General features: G+C 46.2%; 1 protein-coding gene across 1 annotated transcript; it reads right to left on the bottom strand.

Annotated features, from left to right (window-relative positions):
• Positions 1-1548: 1548 nt before the first annotated feature.
• On the bottom strand, positions 1549-10961 carry LOC140708306 (vomeronasal type-2 receptor 26-like). Its single transcript, XM_078378780.1, has 5 exons — positions 10671-10961; positions 8972-9214; positions 6768-6902; positions 5957-6002; positions 1549-4697 (listed from the first exon to the last, which is right to left on the bottom strand). The coding sequence occupies exons 1-5, from the start codon at positions 10959-10961 to the stop codon at positions 3799-3801; spliced, it is 1614 nt and encodes a 537-aa protein (XP_078234906.1). The 3' UTR covers positions 1549-3798.
• Between the last annotated feature and the right edge of the window lie 5732 nt (positions 10962-16693).

Here is a 16693-nt window from a genome sequence, read left to right as displayed (position 1 = left end):
GGTGTCCAGCGTGCCTAGCAAAATGCATTCAATTTTTGCTAGCTCACAGAGGATTTAATCATCATCTGTGACTGCCAGAGTGGTGCTAGCAATGGCATGCTTGCTAGAGACAGCCAACACAGAATTGGGGGGGGGGGGGGACAATCCCTACCACTTTAATCATTCTATGTGCGGTGTGCAAAAAGGAACAAACCAGGCTAAAGGTTATGTCACCCACCCTGGTGCCACAGCCCGTTATCAAAGGACTAGTGTGCTTTTTTTATCATCATCAATGGAAAACTCAACAGTGGTCAGAGTATTGGAAACGATCAGTCTACATCCCAATCCCAAAGAAGGGAAGTGCCAAAGAATGCTCTAACTACCACACAATTGCACTCATTTCACACGCTAGCATGATTATGCTCAAAATCCTACAAGGCAGGCTTCAGCAGTATGTGGACCAAGAACTCCCAGAAGTACAGTACAAGCTGCATTTCGAAGGGGCAGAGGAACTAGAGACCAAATTGCTAACATGCACTGGGTTATGGAGAAAGCCAGAGAGTTCAAGAAAAACATCTACTACTGCTTCATTGACTACTCAAAAGCATGGCAGAAAGTGAGGAGGATTTAAAGAAGCTCTTAAAGAGGGTGAAAGAGGAGAGTGCAAAAAATGGTCGGAAGCTCAACATCAAAAAAAGGAAGATCATGGCCACTGGTCCCATCACCTCCTGGCAATAACAAGGGGAAGATATGGAGGCAGTGACAGATTTTACTTTCTTGGGCTCCATGATCACTGCAGAGGGTGACAGCAGCTACGAAATTCAAAGACGCCTGCTTCTTGGAAGGAAAGCAATGATAAACCTAGACAGCACCTTAGACAGTGGCTGGGCAACTCCAGGTGCTGCTGAATGAAACGGATTTTCTGGATCCATTTCAATCAGGTTTCAGGCCTGGTTTTGGTACGGAAACTGCCTTGTTCGCCCTGTACGATGACCTTTGCCAGGAGAGAGACAGGGGGAGTGTGACCCTGTTGATACTCCTGGACCTCTCAGTGGCTTTTGACACCATCGACCATGGTGTTCTTCTGGATAGGCTGGCTGGGTTGGGAGTTGGGGGCACTGCTTTACGGTGGTTCCGCTCCTTCCTGGCTGACCGTGTCCAGAGGGTGGTGCTGGGAGATAGTTGCTCTGCCCCATGGCGTTTATGTCATGGGGTTCCTCAGGGCTCAATACTGTCCCCCATTCTGTTTAACATCTGCATGAAACCGCTGGGAGAGGTCATCAGGAGGTTTGGGCTGAGGAGTCAGCAATCTGCTGACGATACTCAGCTCTACCTCTCATTCCCCACCAATCCAGGTGAGGCGGTTTCTGTGCTGAACTCGTGTCTGGTCCTGATAATGGACTGGATGAGGGTTAATACATTGAGACTCAATCCAGACAAGACAGAAGTGCTGTTAGTGAGTGCTTCGCCGAACAGGTCGGAGGGCCATTTCCCTGCCCTGAATGTGGTTACACTCCCCCAGAGGGTGCTCCTGGACCCTAGTCTAACTCTGGAAGCCCAAGTGGACTCGGTGGCCAGAGGCGCCTTCCTTCAGCTGCGGAAATTATACCAGCTACAGCCCTACCTGGACGAGCAGAGTCTCATGACAGTTACACAGGCACTGGTAACATCTCGCATAGATTACTGCAATGCGCTCTACGTGGGGCTGCCTTTGAAGATGGTCCGGCGACTGCAGCTGATCCAGAATCGAGCTGCGCGGGTGGTGAGTGGTGGGGCCGCTAGGGAACATATCAAGCTGATTCTGTTTAAGTTACATTGGCTACCAGTTGCTGCCCGGGCCAAATTCAAAGTGCTTCTTTTGACATATCAAACCCTAAACGGCTTGGGCCCTGGATACCTGAAGGACCGACTCCTTCCATATGAACCTACCCAGCAGTTAAGATCTAACCAGGGGGCTCTTTTGAAAGAGCAGTGCCTTAAGGAGATAAGAGGGAGGGCTTGTAGAGAAAGGGCCTTTTCGGCAGCTGCCCCCAGACTATGGAATGCCCTCAATGACTGAGATTCGTCTGCTGCCGACGCTGATGACATTTCGGCACCAGGTCAAAACCTTCCTGTTCCAAAAGGCTTTTAACTGCATTTTAATTATTTTGCCCTTTTATTTTGCCTTTTTATTGTATTTTAAATCTTGTAAACCGCCCAGAGATCTTCAGGTAATGTGGGCGGCATATAAGCTAAATAAATAAATAAATAAATAAATAAATAAATAAATAAATAAATAAATAAATAAATAAATAAATAAATAAATAAATAAACCAACCAACCAACCAACCAACCAACCAACCAACCAACCAACCAACCAACCAACCAACCAACCAACCAACCAACCACCCTTCCCCCGCCTTAATTCAGTTTCTCTTTTGCTTGCCTGCCTGTTCATTTTCACAGTTTTGAGTAGTCTCTCTCTTAGACACACACACACACACACACATACAAACACACATCCATCCATCCACCCACCCTCCCTCCATTTCCTCCCTCCCTCCATTTCCTCCCTCCCTCCATTTTGTACATTTAAATAAGCTTGATGAAGTCCTCAGTCTCTCGCACCTTTCTTCCCTCCTTTCCCTTGCTTGCTCCTTGATCCTCTCGCTCCTCCTGCTTGTTTGCAGTCATTTCTAGAGGAAGCAGTCATTCAGAAGCCCCGGACTGATTGATTGCCCGGGGCTAATCCCCAGCTGTAACCAGTTAGGGAAGCTTATCTCCAATCTCCTGAAAGAACAGAGGATTTAGAAGTGCCTTGCTGCAATGAAGGAAGTACCAGAGAGAGGTGGCTTACAATCTGATGTTTGGCTGCAGAGGGTGGGGGTGGAAGGGAGGGAGGGAGGGGGGTAGCAGTCTGCTCATTACCGCCAGGATTTTCACTTTTACTCAATTTGGGGTAATTTACCCCTGTTCGCTGATCTATGATTTAGACCTTTAGAGGTCAGAACCAGGACTTTGACTTTGGCACAGAAACACTTGCCTTTTTAATGATCTCCTGGCTCAGTTCCTCTAACTCACTCCATGGTGTCACAGCTAAATCTATGAAGCTAAGGCCCAAGCAATAATGATAAGCGGGCAGTTTCTTGGTGGGAAGGGCAACAGGTTTATTCAGATAAAATAAGTGCACACTCAGGTGCCCAGCAGAGTAGAAACCCTGAGATCAACAGGGTTCAAGTTTTTATACAGTTCTAAAAAGGAAACAAAAGTATGCAGCCGTTCGTTGGTCCTTGAGGACTAGTTGCATGGGTTGCAATTTCTCACATCTCAGCAAAGCAGTTAGTTTCTCATGCGCAGAGCGGCTGATCTCTAAGGATTGTTGAGTCTTCCTTATAAAGTGCTACTTTTCTTTGGCACTTGATCCCTTCTTACCAGGTGGGCCTGCCTCTGAAAAGTGTTCAGAACCACGGCAGCCAAATAGATAACCGGGCCTTGGTTACAAGGCCACATAATCACCTCTGCCAACAGCTCTGCTGGTTGTTCATCTGCTTCCCAGCACAATTCAAAGTCCTGCTTTTATCCTATCAAGCCCCAAAAGGATTGACTCCAAGGATGTCCGTGGCCTTGCATCCTTTTTTAAGAAGAAATGAAGGACGAGATGCTAGTTGGACAACCACACTGCAAAAGAGTTGTCTGTGGCTCGCATACTGGAGGGGGAAGGACATTCCTAACGTCTATGCAGTCTCAATCTTTGTATCTTTTCTTTAACAACTACTGTAGGACTGTATGAAAAAGAAATAGGTCAAGGAACTAAAGAGCCCAAATAAACCACTGTCAGCCTTACTTTTTTCTTACTAATTGCTCTCTGGTGTTGAGTTCTGGTCTCAGAATTATAATGTAGCATTTGGGGAAGAAGATACAGCCCAGTAGACCAAGGTTGGAAGCCAAGATGGAGAAGATCTCCACGGCCACCATGTATTTCCCTTTGGTGCTCAAGTAGGTGGGCACAAAGGAGACCCACACACTGCAAAACACCAACATGCTGAAGGTGAGCAGCTTGGCTTCATTGAAACTATCGGGCAATCTTCTGGCAAAGAAAGCCACGATGAAGCTGATGATGGCCAGAAGGACCATGTAACCCAAGACAAGGTAGAACATCCTGTCTGAGCCTTCATTGCACTGCACGATGATCTGGTCCACTTGAGAGTTCCTGTCAAACTCTGGGAAAGGGGGTGAGGTCGCCAGCCACACGATGCAGATGCCACTTTGAATAAGTGAACCGAGAACCACCAGGGATACTCCCAACCTATTTCCCACCCACATCCTGGCCCTGCTTCCAGGTTTGGTGGCCATGAAGGCCAGAACCACCGTGACGGTTTTAGCCAAAACACAAGAAACAGCCACAGTGAAGATGATGCCAAAGGTGGTTTGCCTCAGAAGGCAGGAGATCTTCCCAGGCCAGCCGATGAAGAGGAAGGGGCAGAGGAAGCCCAGGAAGAGAGAGGAGAGCAGGACACAGGTGAGCTTCCAGTTGTTGGCCTTGACAAGGGGAGTGTGCCGGGAGTGAAGGAAGACCCCCATCACCAGAACGGTCAGTCCAGATAACAAAAAGGCACAACACCCCAAAGTTGCTCCCAAAGGTTCTCTGTAGGACAAGTAAGCCACACTTTTCAAGAGGCAGTGATCCTGGCCCTGGTTTGGATACCGATCTTCGTAGCACTTCTCACATCGATCTGCATCTAAAATCCAGAAAGAAAACCACAACTGTTCAAAAATGTTTCCTCTCGCAAAGGAAGGCAAATTCATTTCAAATGCTTAGAAACAAAAGACACTTTGAAAGAAAGGTTTTCTTCAAAGGGTGAACTGGAAGGTTTCTTTCTTTTGGATTTGCATTCCGACATCTACTTTTTCCCTTGCTTCTCCACCTGCTTGCTTTGTTCTCCCTGAAGCACCAAGGAGCTCAGAGGTGTTGGGAGAAGAGGCTCACAGGAAGCTTTCCCAGTTACTAACCCTCCGGGAAACAACCCAGGCCAGGTAGGAGAAGGGCACAGAATCCTAGAAGAATTGAGTTGGAAGAGACCTAGAAGGCCAAGGAGTCCAAACCCCTGCTCAATGCAGGGATCCAAACCAAAGTATACATGACCATTGGTTGTATTGTTTAGTCGTTAAGTTGTGTCCGACTCTTCGTGACCCCATGGACAAGAGCACGCCAGACCCTCCTGTCTTCCACTGCCTCCCGAAGATGGGTCGGATTCATGTTGGTCACTTCTATGACACTGTCCGACCATCTCATACTCTGCCGCCTCCTTCTCTTTCCTTCACACTTTCCTAACATCTGGGTCTTTTCCAGGGAGTCTTCTATTCTCGTGAGATAGCCAAAGTATTAAAGCCTCAGCTTCAGGATCTGTCCTTCCAGTGAGCACTCAGGGTTGATTTCCTTTAGAATGGATAGGTTTTTTCTCTTTGCAGTCCAGGGGATTCTGAAGAACCTCTAGATTAGTTGTCTAGTTTCCACCCACCCCCCAAATTCTTCCAGCATTCTGATGCTCACCACCTCGAAAGGGAATTGGTTCTACTAGAGATAAATAAAACCCTCCCAACTTCCGCACCCCTAAAAATTCAGGGTGCTGTGTAGCCTTCTTGAATCCCAGTCCAAAGCCACTTGCACTCCCTTTTTTAAAAAAAAAAAAACACACCAAAATGGAAATCTACAGAACCAGAGAGGGATTGACTTGGCATGTCATCCAGAAGGACTCCTGCCTAGGCTCCTTTACTGGGGCCCAGAGGAAGCCATAGATCTCTGGACATCCCTCCTTGCAACCATCTTAGTGAAAAAGGGTTGGTATGTGACCAATATTAAAAAGCAGGGACCCCGTCTCACTCTGTCCTCATTGAAGCTGCCCCTTTTTCCAATTACCAGCATGGATGGAAATTCTGCCTTCTGGGCACCGAACGCATTGGTAACAACAGACTGGCTTCCCCTGCTGGACAGCCTTACTGTAACCGGGCTGGCAGCTCTCCACACAGGCGGCACGAGGAGCTGTCTACGAGGACATCCAAGAGGAAAAGAGGGAGGTTAAGGGAAATAGGATCATTTCCACGAGTTCACGATGACAATTGCAGGGTGCTTCCATCTGAGACTGCCAATTTCTTTTTCAGCTGTGGGTGAACAGGAAAAAAAATAATCTCCCTGATCATAAACGGCAACATGGACCAGGGGACAAACATGAAAAGAAAATGCAATTTGAATTCTGAAGAAAGAGAAGGAGGAGAGATTTGTGAGGCCATGTCTGTGTTTATCTGAGTACATAGAATAATGGTGTTGGAAGGGAACCATTAGCCCATCAAGTCTCTTTCCCTTATCAATGCAGGAACCTTAATTTAACCAAATTTGACCAATGCTTGTCCAAATCCCCTAAAGAAGTTCCATTAAAGACCTAAGAGCACACATCTTTGAAATGGAACCCAATGCCGATTTTCCCCAGGTTTCCATTCCTCATTTCCATTGCGCCTTCTTGCCTTTCCAAGCCCCATCAAATATGCTATGGGTGAGCCCTCCTCATGGCCAAGAACTCTGGACATCTATCCCTTCTTATGAGATCTCAGTGCAACCTCTTCATCTCAAACCCAGTGTGGTAATGCTTAAATCATGGGGTTGATTTCTAAACATCAGAGAGGATCTGGTGGCTTGAAGCCTTCCACAAAGGAATGGACACCTGATTGAACTTGGGATTCCAAACAACGGCACCTCCATTAATGGTGAACTTCTTTCCATCAGGACCATGAGGATCGATCCAACCAACACGCACTCTCCGGAAGGACCGATTGGGGAAGGTCACCAAGTTGTTGACGTCGTACCCAAATTCCAGGTCCCCGTTCTCGTTGAAAAAGATTTCATCCCCAGCACTGTTGTTGAAGCGGACGTTTCTCAGGAAAAAGTGAAGCTACATTTAGGGAGAGAAAGCTGCTTCTAGTGCACATGGTAAGAGAAAGGGTTGGAATTATCTTTCTGGAATTTCAGTAAATGTAAGTTTTCATCCATCAAAACTGTTTTAATGACTCTATTAATATTAATCAATGTGAAGTCCCATGAGTGTGTCTTTTCAGAAGGAAGAAGCAGCCAGATGTGTGGAACAAGAATGTTCTGTTGCATGGAAAGGACTCAACCGCCACCTCCGGGCTGGATTTCTTCCACAGAAAATCCATTGAACCAAGAGGTTCCACTGCCAAAGTACCATCTTTGAAATGGACAGCATTCAAGTTGTGCTCAAGACCCGGGAGTAGAACAAGGATGTTTGAGCTACAGTATAGAGCTAAGGAGATACCCTGAAGTTACAATCGTCAGCAGGACACGTGTTGGATGACCTGGAGACCCTGGGCTCAAATCCAATCTCAACCAGGAAACTCAACAGTTGGCCTCATTCATAGCTGAAACAATCTTTCAACCCAACCTACATGACTGGGTGACGGTGAGGGGAAATTGGGGAGGATGAGGACTGCCATTTACACTACCTTTAGAGGAATGCCTGGTTTTCAATTCTCATGACAAGCACTGTTCAGTGACATCCAGGGGGTTACACATCACCTCCCCTGACATGAATTAATGTCTTGGAATTGAAGGAAGATTGCAGCAACACCAAAATGGAAAAGACAAACCACAATAATGGGATAGTTCTGCTCTGGTCTCCTGTATCATCAGTTAGATACGGACCATCAAGTCAGAACCTCAGAAGGCTTCCAAGGTAAGGGAGATGTCTAAGAAGTGGTTTTGCCAGGACAACAACCCAATGGTTTTACCTGTTCCACAGCTCCAGAGTGGAATTTGAACACTCGTCTCCACAATCCCAGTGCACCAGTCTACCCACTATCCAGACGTTGGTACAAACCATAGATCCTTAGTAGTGACCCAAAAGTCAATGTTGGCTGTAAATGCTTCCATGAAGTCCATATGAGAGTTAGAACATTATTAGGGCCACAGAAAGTGCAGGATTTCTCAGTCTGTCGAATTCTATCACAGGTCTGTGTAAGTGGACCTAGTATTTCATCTCATCAACTATATTTTATTTTATTTTATACCCCACCTTTCCCCTAACAGAGGGGCCCTGGACAGAAGAGTCAACATGTTTTTACCACTTCTTAAATCCTCAGGCCTCATTGAAAAATAGAATTCTACCATGTGTGGAAAAGCCTCTTTAAATGTTCTTTAAACAAATAATCCTCAGAAAGACAATGTGGTGCCACTTCACCATGTTCTGGAAGAAATAGGGAGTTAAATTGTGGGATAAATGCTAGAACTCTCATTACTTGCCGCTACTATTTCTTCAAGGTATATTATACGAAATTTCTCTATCTGTGCACAAGGAAGCTCCTTACTCTTTGTCTGCAGCCTGGAGGAAGCCTATCTTACCTGCCAAGGTTGACCAGCCAAACGACCCTCTCTGTCTCTAGTCCTCATGGCTCTCTGTTTTGCTATGGGTGAGGACATGGCGTGAAGAGCATGTGCCACAGCATAGACCGCATTGTAGATACTGTAGCTCTGCCCAGACATTTTCAGCTCAAACACAGACCGAGGGAGGCTCCCAAGACTCTCTTCCCCAGTGCATTTACTTATAAAAGGCAAGTCATACGCTGGAAGTGAGCACAGGAATGCAGTTTGCCAGAATAGTTTGAAGTAGACAACGTTTGTCTTAGAGGGGTTCAAACTCTCAAGAAAGTCTTGAAATCCTGGCACCACATTGGAGTGAAGGGAGAAGGACAAGGTGCCATTGAGGGACTTTGCTGGGAATGGATCCGAAGGGAGAACACTGGTGAAATCCCACTGGGCTGTTATAATCCAAACTTTTTCCATTGGCCTATTCTGGTCAATTTCCAAGCTGAATAGAACTATTCGTAAACCGTCCATAGATTGGCCATCTCCATGGACGAGCCATACATTGAGTGGGTGCAACGGGAGTGCAGAGAACAGGAGACCCAGGAGTGTATTAATTGTCTCATTCGAAATGTGAGTTGTCACCATCGGAAGGAATTCAGTCACTGCAACACAGATGTTGTTCTGCAAGAGCCTTGGCCCGAGGGTTCGGAGAAACGCTTCCCCAGTGCCATCACTGGACAGGAGGAGGCCAATCCAGTTCCACCCAAAATATTTGAGCAGCTCAACAATCCCATCATACTGAGGTTCTTCATTTGGAATCATCCAGAAGAAAAAGGGGAACTGGGTTTGGTCACTCAAGACAGGGTCAAAAGAGCCGTAGGAAAGCTAGAGCAAGAGGGGAATAACAAAAATTATTTGTGTCCGAGAAATGACAAATCATTGGGTCATCATTCATGTGCTGGTGGCCACATTTGCAGATGACAGAAAACTTTTCCGCGTGGTGAAGATCAGGAGGGATTGTGAAGAGCTCCAGAAGGATCTCTCCAGACTGGGAGAATAGGCAGCAAAATGGCAAATGCGTTGCAATATAAGAACTTGTAAAGTAATGCAAACTGGGGCAAAAAATTTGAAACTTTCGCTAATGGGTTCTGAGCTGTCTGTGACGGATCTTGAAAGAGAGCTTGGTGTGCTGGTGGACAGCTCAAGAAAAGTGTCCACCCAGTGTGCGGCGGTAGTGAAGAAGGCTAATTACATTCCAGGTAGTCATGACTGAGATGTAAAAAATTATGGAGGGGATGGATAGAGTGGATAGAGGGAACATCTTTTCTCTCACACACAATACTTTATGCTTTATGAGGAGCACGTGTTGTGCACACCCACAGCCCGAGCAGCCCCACAGTGAAGATATACGCCCTACCATCTCCATATGATTTTTAAACACCCGCATCTCCTTCTCTGAAGCTCAGAGAGGGCCAGTGCGATTCTCCATAACTGGGTGGACCTAGGCTCTGACTTCGAATACATCATTTTCCTGTATGCCACCATGTGAAAAACCTAATGTATGATTTCAGAAAGAATGACTGATGATGTGAAAGTCTTTTGCAGAGAAGCTTGAAAAGACGCTGGTGGGAAAACTACATGATTGATTTTCTATTTGATTTATATATTTTATTTATTTTATTAGATTTATACCCCACCCATCAAGACAGACATTCTACTCTGGGCGGCATAACAAAATTTAAAAACAATAAAACCAATAACATACAAAAATCTAAGATATAAAAATACAGATATTAAAAAGAAAACAGTAGGAGGGAAAGACTGCCTAAAAAGCCATGTCTTTGGTTTACTTCTAAAAAGCTAAACTCTCGAATTCTAAGTGCTCATGTGAAGGACTTCTCAAGAACTGCTGGATTACTCAGAGGTTTAGATCTCTGGCTCCGGAGCCAGAGGTTGGGAGTTCAATTCCCGATTGTGCTTCCCGGAAAGAGGCTGGACTTGAGGATCCATCGGGTCCCTTCCAGCGCTGCAGTTCAAAGGTTACTCAAAGCTATAGAGAAGGTGGGCCTTTGGCAGCTGGTTCCAAGCAGTCCCTAGCAAGGCTGAGTTGGCAGCATCTCTACAGGGGAGTAGATCCCTTTCTGTGTGCAATCTCTAGTCAAAACACACAGGGAGCTGATGATCAGTATCAACACAAGAGCAGTTCTCTCCTTCTCTCTCTCCCATTTGCAAATGGGGCACCCTTTCTGATCCAAGCATAACCAACCCCCTCTCCAAGTACAATCTCCTATCGTCTCCTTCTTAAAGGCTTTCTCTCTGCCAGCACATGAAACGCACATACCTGTGGCACTTTGTAGGTGCTTAAGACGTTGGCCATCTGGATGGAGCTGGGGGAGGTTAAGGCACCGATGACGGCCAGGAGCCTTGCCCCCTTCTCACAGGAGTAGTTCAACACATTCCCCTGTGATCTGAAAAGCAGATCGAGGGTGGCCTTACAAGCTCTCCATGCACTGAAAAAATCATCAGCCACGACAGATCCCAGTGTGGTATTTGGCAACAGCTTCTTGTCGTTGTTGATCTCATGAATGGCAAACAGAAAGGCCAGGACGTGCTGGTAGTTCATAGGGATCATGCTGGAATGAGAGTTTCACAGGGTCTGCCATCATGACATCAGAGAAAGAAAGGAAAGGAACTGCTATAACATTCTGATTGATGATCTTCCAAACAAAACCAATTGGGGCATCTTTCTCCATTTGAATTATTGGGTGACAACAAACATGAGGAACTCTTAGGTCACTTCACTGATCACAAACGCATTCACTCTGCTTTGATCACTCTCGTGGTTGATCTCAAACATTCTGCTAAGTGACCAACAACTCCTAGTATCGCCTCTGGGGAACATTCACACCTAATGAAAGTGTTCTGGAGAATACTAAATTTCTGTTGGTAAAGAATACACGGCACCCGTCCAAGACATCATGCTGTGAATGTGACCCTCTGCAGAAATGTGGGCTATGCCATCATATTGTTCGGATCCCCTCAATGTGAATGGGGGAATTTTTTAGCGGGTAACAATATGAAAAATATCCAGAAAGGAATGAAAACTTTGAGATACAATATGGTCTAGTTGAATGGGTTTGCCCAGATTTTAGATATGCCACCGAGTCCCTGTTACACTATTAGCAGTTCGGATTTCCGTGTTTTTCATTAAGGTTGGGGGACAAGTCTCTAGTCCTTAGGAGACTCCACTGCTTTTTGTGGGTAGTGTAGGACAGTGGAACAAACCTGGGCTGCTTCAGACAGTATTGAAACAAGGACAGAGAGCTGGGGTGTGGAAGCAGAGGTGGGATCTTTCAATGGATAGTATGTTTGGGCTTCTTCGTGCAGAAGACTATAGGGTGTGCACAATTGGAGGAAAAGTTCTGGGGGAGCACTTAGCCACTTGCTTGAGTGACATTCTTTCTTGGTCCAGATTGAATCAACCAGCCAGTCTGTGTAATTCTTTTGGTCCTTTTAAGTAGCAACTCTTTGAAGGCCCATAGATGGGTGAAAAAGCACTCAGTCTAAAGCCAGATAATTTAGGCAGAGTGCTTTTGCACCACCACAGATCCAGTACAATCCCTTGAAACAATAAAGAGGTACTTACATTCCTCTTGGTGAGGTTTCTGGACGCACCTTAAACTGGAGTGAAGGCATTTCAGGAAAGAAAACAGACACAGTTTCTCCAATGAGAACATCTTCTCTAGAAGAAGGGAGAGTATATGGAACATCTGGCTCTCTCCTATATCTGAGGGTGTTCAAACTCTTGTTGGACGTATGAGGAAAGACAAGGAGGAGGAGGAAGAAGAAGAAGAAGACTAACCTGCAGGGCAGCAAAAAATGACTGCATTTGGAAAGCCAGACCTGCATTGTCACCTAACTGACAATTCCCAAGCTTGTGAGTTCAATGCCCTTCCTTAGAAACAACTCATTGAAGACAAAAGAGAGGTTCAAAATGAAGACTTCAACCTAAAAGCTGAATCAAGCTTGCTTTTCTCTATTAATCAAGCTTCATGGAAAAATGTGTCACCCTGAATCAACTACTCATTCTCTATTTCTTCAAGCCAAGCATTGCCTTGAAGTGGAGCCCACGGGCTGTAAAATTCCACAGGGTTTATGCACAAGAAGAGGGAGACAAGACTATATATTAGCAGGTTAGGAGAACAACTTGTTGTGCTCACTTCTGCTAAGGGGCCCAGGGGGCCTGTAAATTTTGCAAAGGAAGCAGGTGTCAAACAGAATGGCCAGACTAATTGTAGGGCAGAGGATTTCCTCAACCCCAAGGCCCTGGTCAGCCAGGGGAAACCAGAGGAAACATGTTGCTAGGATTTGGGATCCTACTATCAGTTCCAGCATAGAGAGAATGAAATACCATCCAAAAGCTCAGGATCACACCCTTTTGAGATCCTAGACATGCTGGTTCATGGGTCTCCCATTGCAAATGAGAAGAAACTGGGGGTTTTGACAAAGGGGGTCTCGGGCAACCAACCAAGCTCAATAAACTGAGGGACTCATGGTGTTGAGCATAAGTTCCAATTACATTTACTGAATGCAAAGTCCAGACTTAGATGTTGTCTCGTCCTACAGGAAATGCTACAGAGCAAGGAAACTGGAAGTGAAGCTTAATCAGTAAATAGTTGTTTATTGTGCTCATGAGCGATGGTATCTTTGTAAAGTTGCAACATATATACAAAGGATACCCTATCCTCCATGCTTTAAAACTTTGATTTGATCCTTCGGGACCAAAAAAAGGGGAGCGAATGGAGTCCCCAACATGAGAAAGCAGGTCCCATTAGGGTTGCCTGGTCTGAAGGATGGAGACTCAACTCGGTAGAAGTGGTACCCAATGGAGGATAAAGTCTGTTCCTTGGTCCCGAGACAGCATGGAACCTGGGGTGGCTCCCAATTATAGTCTGACCTGTCCCTGGGGCGTCACAAGGCCTCGCCTCATAACATCCCTGGAATCGAGTCCAATGATCTTGTAATACCTCAACCTGTGGTCTCGGAGCTTCTTCGAAAACCCCTTGCAGTAGACGAGGATGCTGAGCTGCTAACCTTCTGCTCTATGTGGTTCTGAACCACACGGCGACAGTGGGAAACATTCAAACCTGATTCTATTATTTAAAAAAATTCTCCTCTAAGCAGATGTTTGAATTGTTTTGTATCTGGAGCTCAGGACTAGCCTGGGATTAGACTTGAAATCTGGAACTATCTACTCCAGCGTGCAGAAAAAGCGCCCACCATATTCCTGCCTCCTTCTCTCCGCCCTGCGCAGTCATGATGCTGTCCCCGGACCCAAAGCATTTAGGCCAGGGGTCAGGGAACTTTTTTACCTTTTACCCCCCAAAAATTGATATACGCCGACATTACCCACTTGATTCGAATGGAAGGAAATCATACATTATTTGATTTAAAAATATTATTGAATCTACACAGGCTGTGTACCGAACTAGCAGGATGCGCCAAATTTGATAAAGATGTGCACTATTTTGGCTGGAACCCATTGCACTCCAGCCATGGTGTGGTATAGGGAGTAGTAAGGTGTCCAACGTGCCTAGCAAGTTGCATTCAATTTTTGCTAGCTCGCAGAGGATTTAATCATCATCAGTGACTGCCAGAGTGGTGCTAGCAATGACATGCTTGCTAGAGACAGCCAACACAGAATTGGGGGGGGGGAGATTCCTTACCACTTTAATCATTCTATGTGCGGTGTGCAAAAAGGAACAAACCAGGCTAAAGGTCATGTCACCTACCCTGGTGCCGCAGCCCATTATCAAAGGACCAGGGGGCTTTTTTAATCATCATCAATGGAAAACTCAACAGTGGTCAGAGGATTGGAAAAGATCAGTCTACATCCCAATCCCAAAGAAAGGAAGTGCCGAAGAATGCTCTAACTACCACACAATTGCACTCATTTCACATGCTAGCAAATTTATGCTCAAAATCCTACAAGGCAGGCTTCAGCAGTATGTGGACCAAGAACTCCCAGAAGTACAGTACAAGCTGCATTTCGAAGGGGCAGAGGAACTAGAGACCAAATTGCTAACATGCACTGGGTTATGGAGAAAGCCAGAGAGTTCAAGAAAAACATCTACTACTGCTTCATTGACTACTCAAAAGCATGGCAGAAAGTGAGGAGGATTTAAAGAAGCTCTTAAAGAGGGTAAAAGAGGACAGTGCAAAAAATGGTCGGAAGCTCAACATCAAAAAAAGGAAGATCATGGCCACTGGTCCCATCACCTCCTGGCAAATGGAAGGGGAAGATATGGAGGCAGTGACAGATTTTATTTTCTTGGGCTCCATGATCACTGCAGAGGGTGACGGCAGCCACAAAATTCAAAGATGCCTGCTTCTTGGAGGAAAGCAATGATAAACCTAGACAGCACCTTAGACAGTGGCTTGGCAACTCCAGGTGCTGCTGAATGAAACGGATTTTCTGGATCCATTTCAATCGGGTTTCAGGCCTGGTTTTGGTACGGAAACTGCCTTGTTCGCCCTGTACGATGACCTTTGCCGGGAGAGAGACAGGGGGAGTGTGACCCTGTTGATACTCCTGGACCTCTCAGCGGCTTTTGACACCATCGACCATGGTGTTCTTCTGGATAGGCTGGCTGGGTTGGGAGTTGGGGGCACTGCTTTACGGTGGTTCCGCTCCTTCCTGGCTGACCGTGTCCAGTGGGTGGTGCTGGGAGATAGTTGCTCTGCCCCATGGCGTTTATGTCATGGGGTTCCTCAGGGCTCAATACTGTCCCCCATTCTGTTTAACATCTACATGAAACCACTGGGAGAGGTCATCAGGAGGTTTGGGCTGAGGAATCAGCAATATGCTGATGATACTCAGCTCTACCTCTCGTTTCCCACCAATCCTGGTGAGGCGGTTTCTGTGCTGAACTCGTGTCTGGACCTGATAATGGACTGGATGAGGGTTAATACATTGAGACTCAATCCAGACAAGACAGAAGTGCTGTTAGTGAGTGCTTCGCCGAACAGGTTGGAGGGCCATTTCCCTGCCCTGAATGTGGTTACACTCCCCCTGAGGGTGCTCCTGGACCCCAGTCTAACTCTGGAAGCCCAGGTGGACTCGGTGGCCAGAGGCGCCTTCCTTCAGCTGCGGAAATTATACCAGCTACAGCCCTACCTGGACGAGCAGAGTCTCATGACAGTTACACAGGCACTGGTAACATCTCGCATAGATTACTGCAATGCGCTCTACGTGGGGCTGCCTTTGAAGATGGTCCGGCGACTGCAGCTGATCCAGAATCGAACTGCGCGGGTGGTGAGTGGTGGGGCCGCTAGGGAACATATCAAGCTGATTCTGTTTAAGTTACATTGGCTACCAGTTGCTGCACAGGCCAAATTCATAGTGCTTCTTTTGACATATCAAACCCTAAACGGCTTGGGCCCTGGATACCTGAAGGACCGACTCCTTCCATATGAACCTACCCAGCAGTTAAGATCTAACCAGGGGGCTCTTTTGAAAGAGCAGTGTCTTAAGGAGATAAGAGGGAGGGCTTGTAGAGAAAGGGCCTTTTCGGCAGCTGCCCCCAGACTATGGAATGCCCTCAATGACTGAGATTCGTCTGGTGCCGACGCTGATGACATTTCGGCACCAGGTCAAAACCTTCCTGTTCCAAAAGGCTTTTAACTGCATTTTAATTATTTTGCCTTTTTAGTTTCCCTTTTTATTGTATTTTAAATCTTGTAAACCGCCCAGAGATCTTCGGGTAATGTGGGCAGCATATAAGCTAAATAAATAAATAAATAAATAAATAAATAAATAAATAAATAAATAAACAAACAAACAAACAAACAAACAAACAAACAAACAAACCACCCTTCCCCCGCCTTAATTCAGTTTCTCTTTTGCTTGCCTGCCTGTTCATTTTCAGTTTTGAGTAGTCTCTCTCTCTCTCTCTCTCTCACACACACACACATACAAACACACATCCATCCATCCATCCATCCATCCACCTCCCTCCATTTCCTCCCTCCCTTCATTTCCTCCCTCCCTCCATTTTGTACATTTAAATAAGCTTGATGAAGTCCTCAGTCTCTCGCACCTTTCTACCTTCCTTTCCCGTGCTTGCTCCTTGATCCTCTCGCTCCTCCTGCTTGTTTGCAGTCATTTCTAGAGGAAGCAGTCATTCAGAAGCCCCGGACTGATTGATTGCCCGGGGCTAATCCCCAGCTGTAACCAGTTAGGGTAGCTTATCTCCGATCTCCTGAAAGAACAGAGGATTTAGAAGTGCCCTGCTGCAATGAAGGAAGTACCAGAGAGAGGTGGCTTACAATTTGATGTTTGGCTGCAGAGGGTGGGGGTGGAAG

Source organism: Pogona vitticeps, chromosome 6, assembly GCF_051106095.1.
Source record: "Pogona vitticeps strain Pit_001003342236 chromosome 6, PviZW2.1, whole genome shotgun sequence".
NCBI classification, from domain to species: domain Eukaryota; kingdom Metazoa; phylum Chordata; class Lepidosauria; order Squamata; family Agamidae; genus Pogona; species Pogona vitticeps.
Note: the sequence above shows the minus strand (reverse complement) of the source record. Positions and strands in the feature narration are given on the sequence as shown.

Excerpts from the sequence above, each read along its gene's own strand:
- LOC140708306 (XM_078378780.1), bottom strand. The coding sequence starts at position 10,961 with ATGATCCCTATGAACTACCAGCACGTCCTGGCCTTTCTGTTTGCCATT. Across the intron at positions 9,215-10,670 it reads GCACCTACAAAGTGCCACAG|CTTTCCTACGGCTCTTTTGA; the intron begins GTATGTGCGTTT and ends CTCTTGCTCTAG. Across the intron at positions 4,698-5,956 it reads GAGCTGCCAGCCCGGTTACA|ATGCAGATCGATGTGAGAAG; the intron begins GTAAGGCTGTCC and ends TCTGGATTTTAG.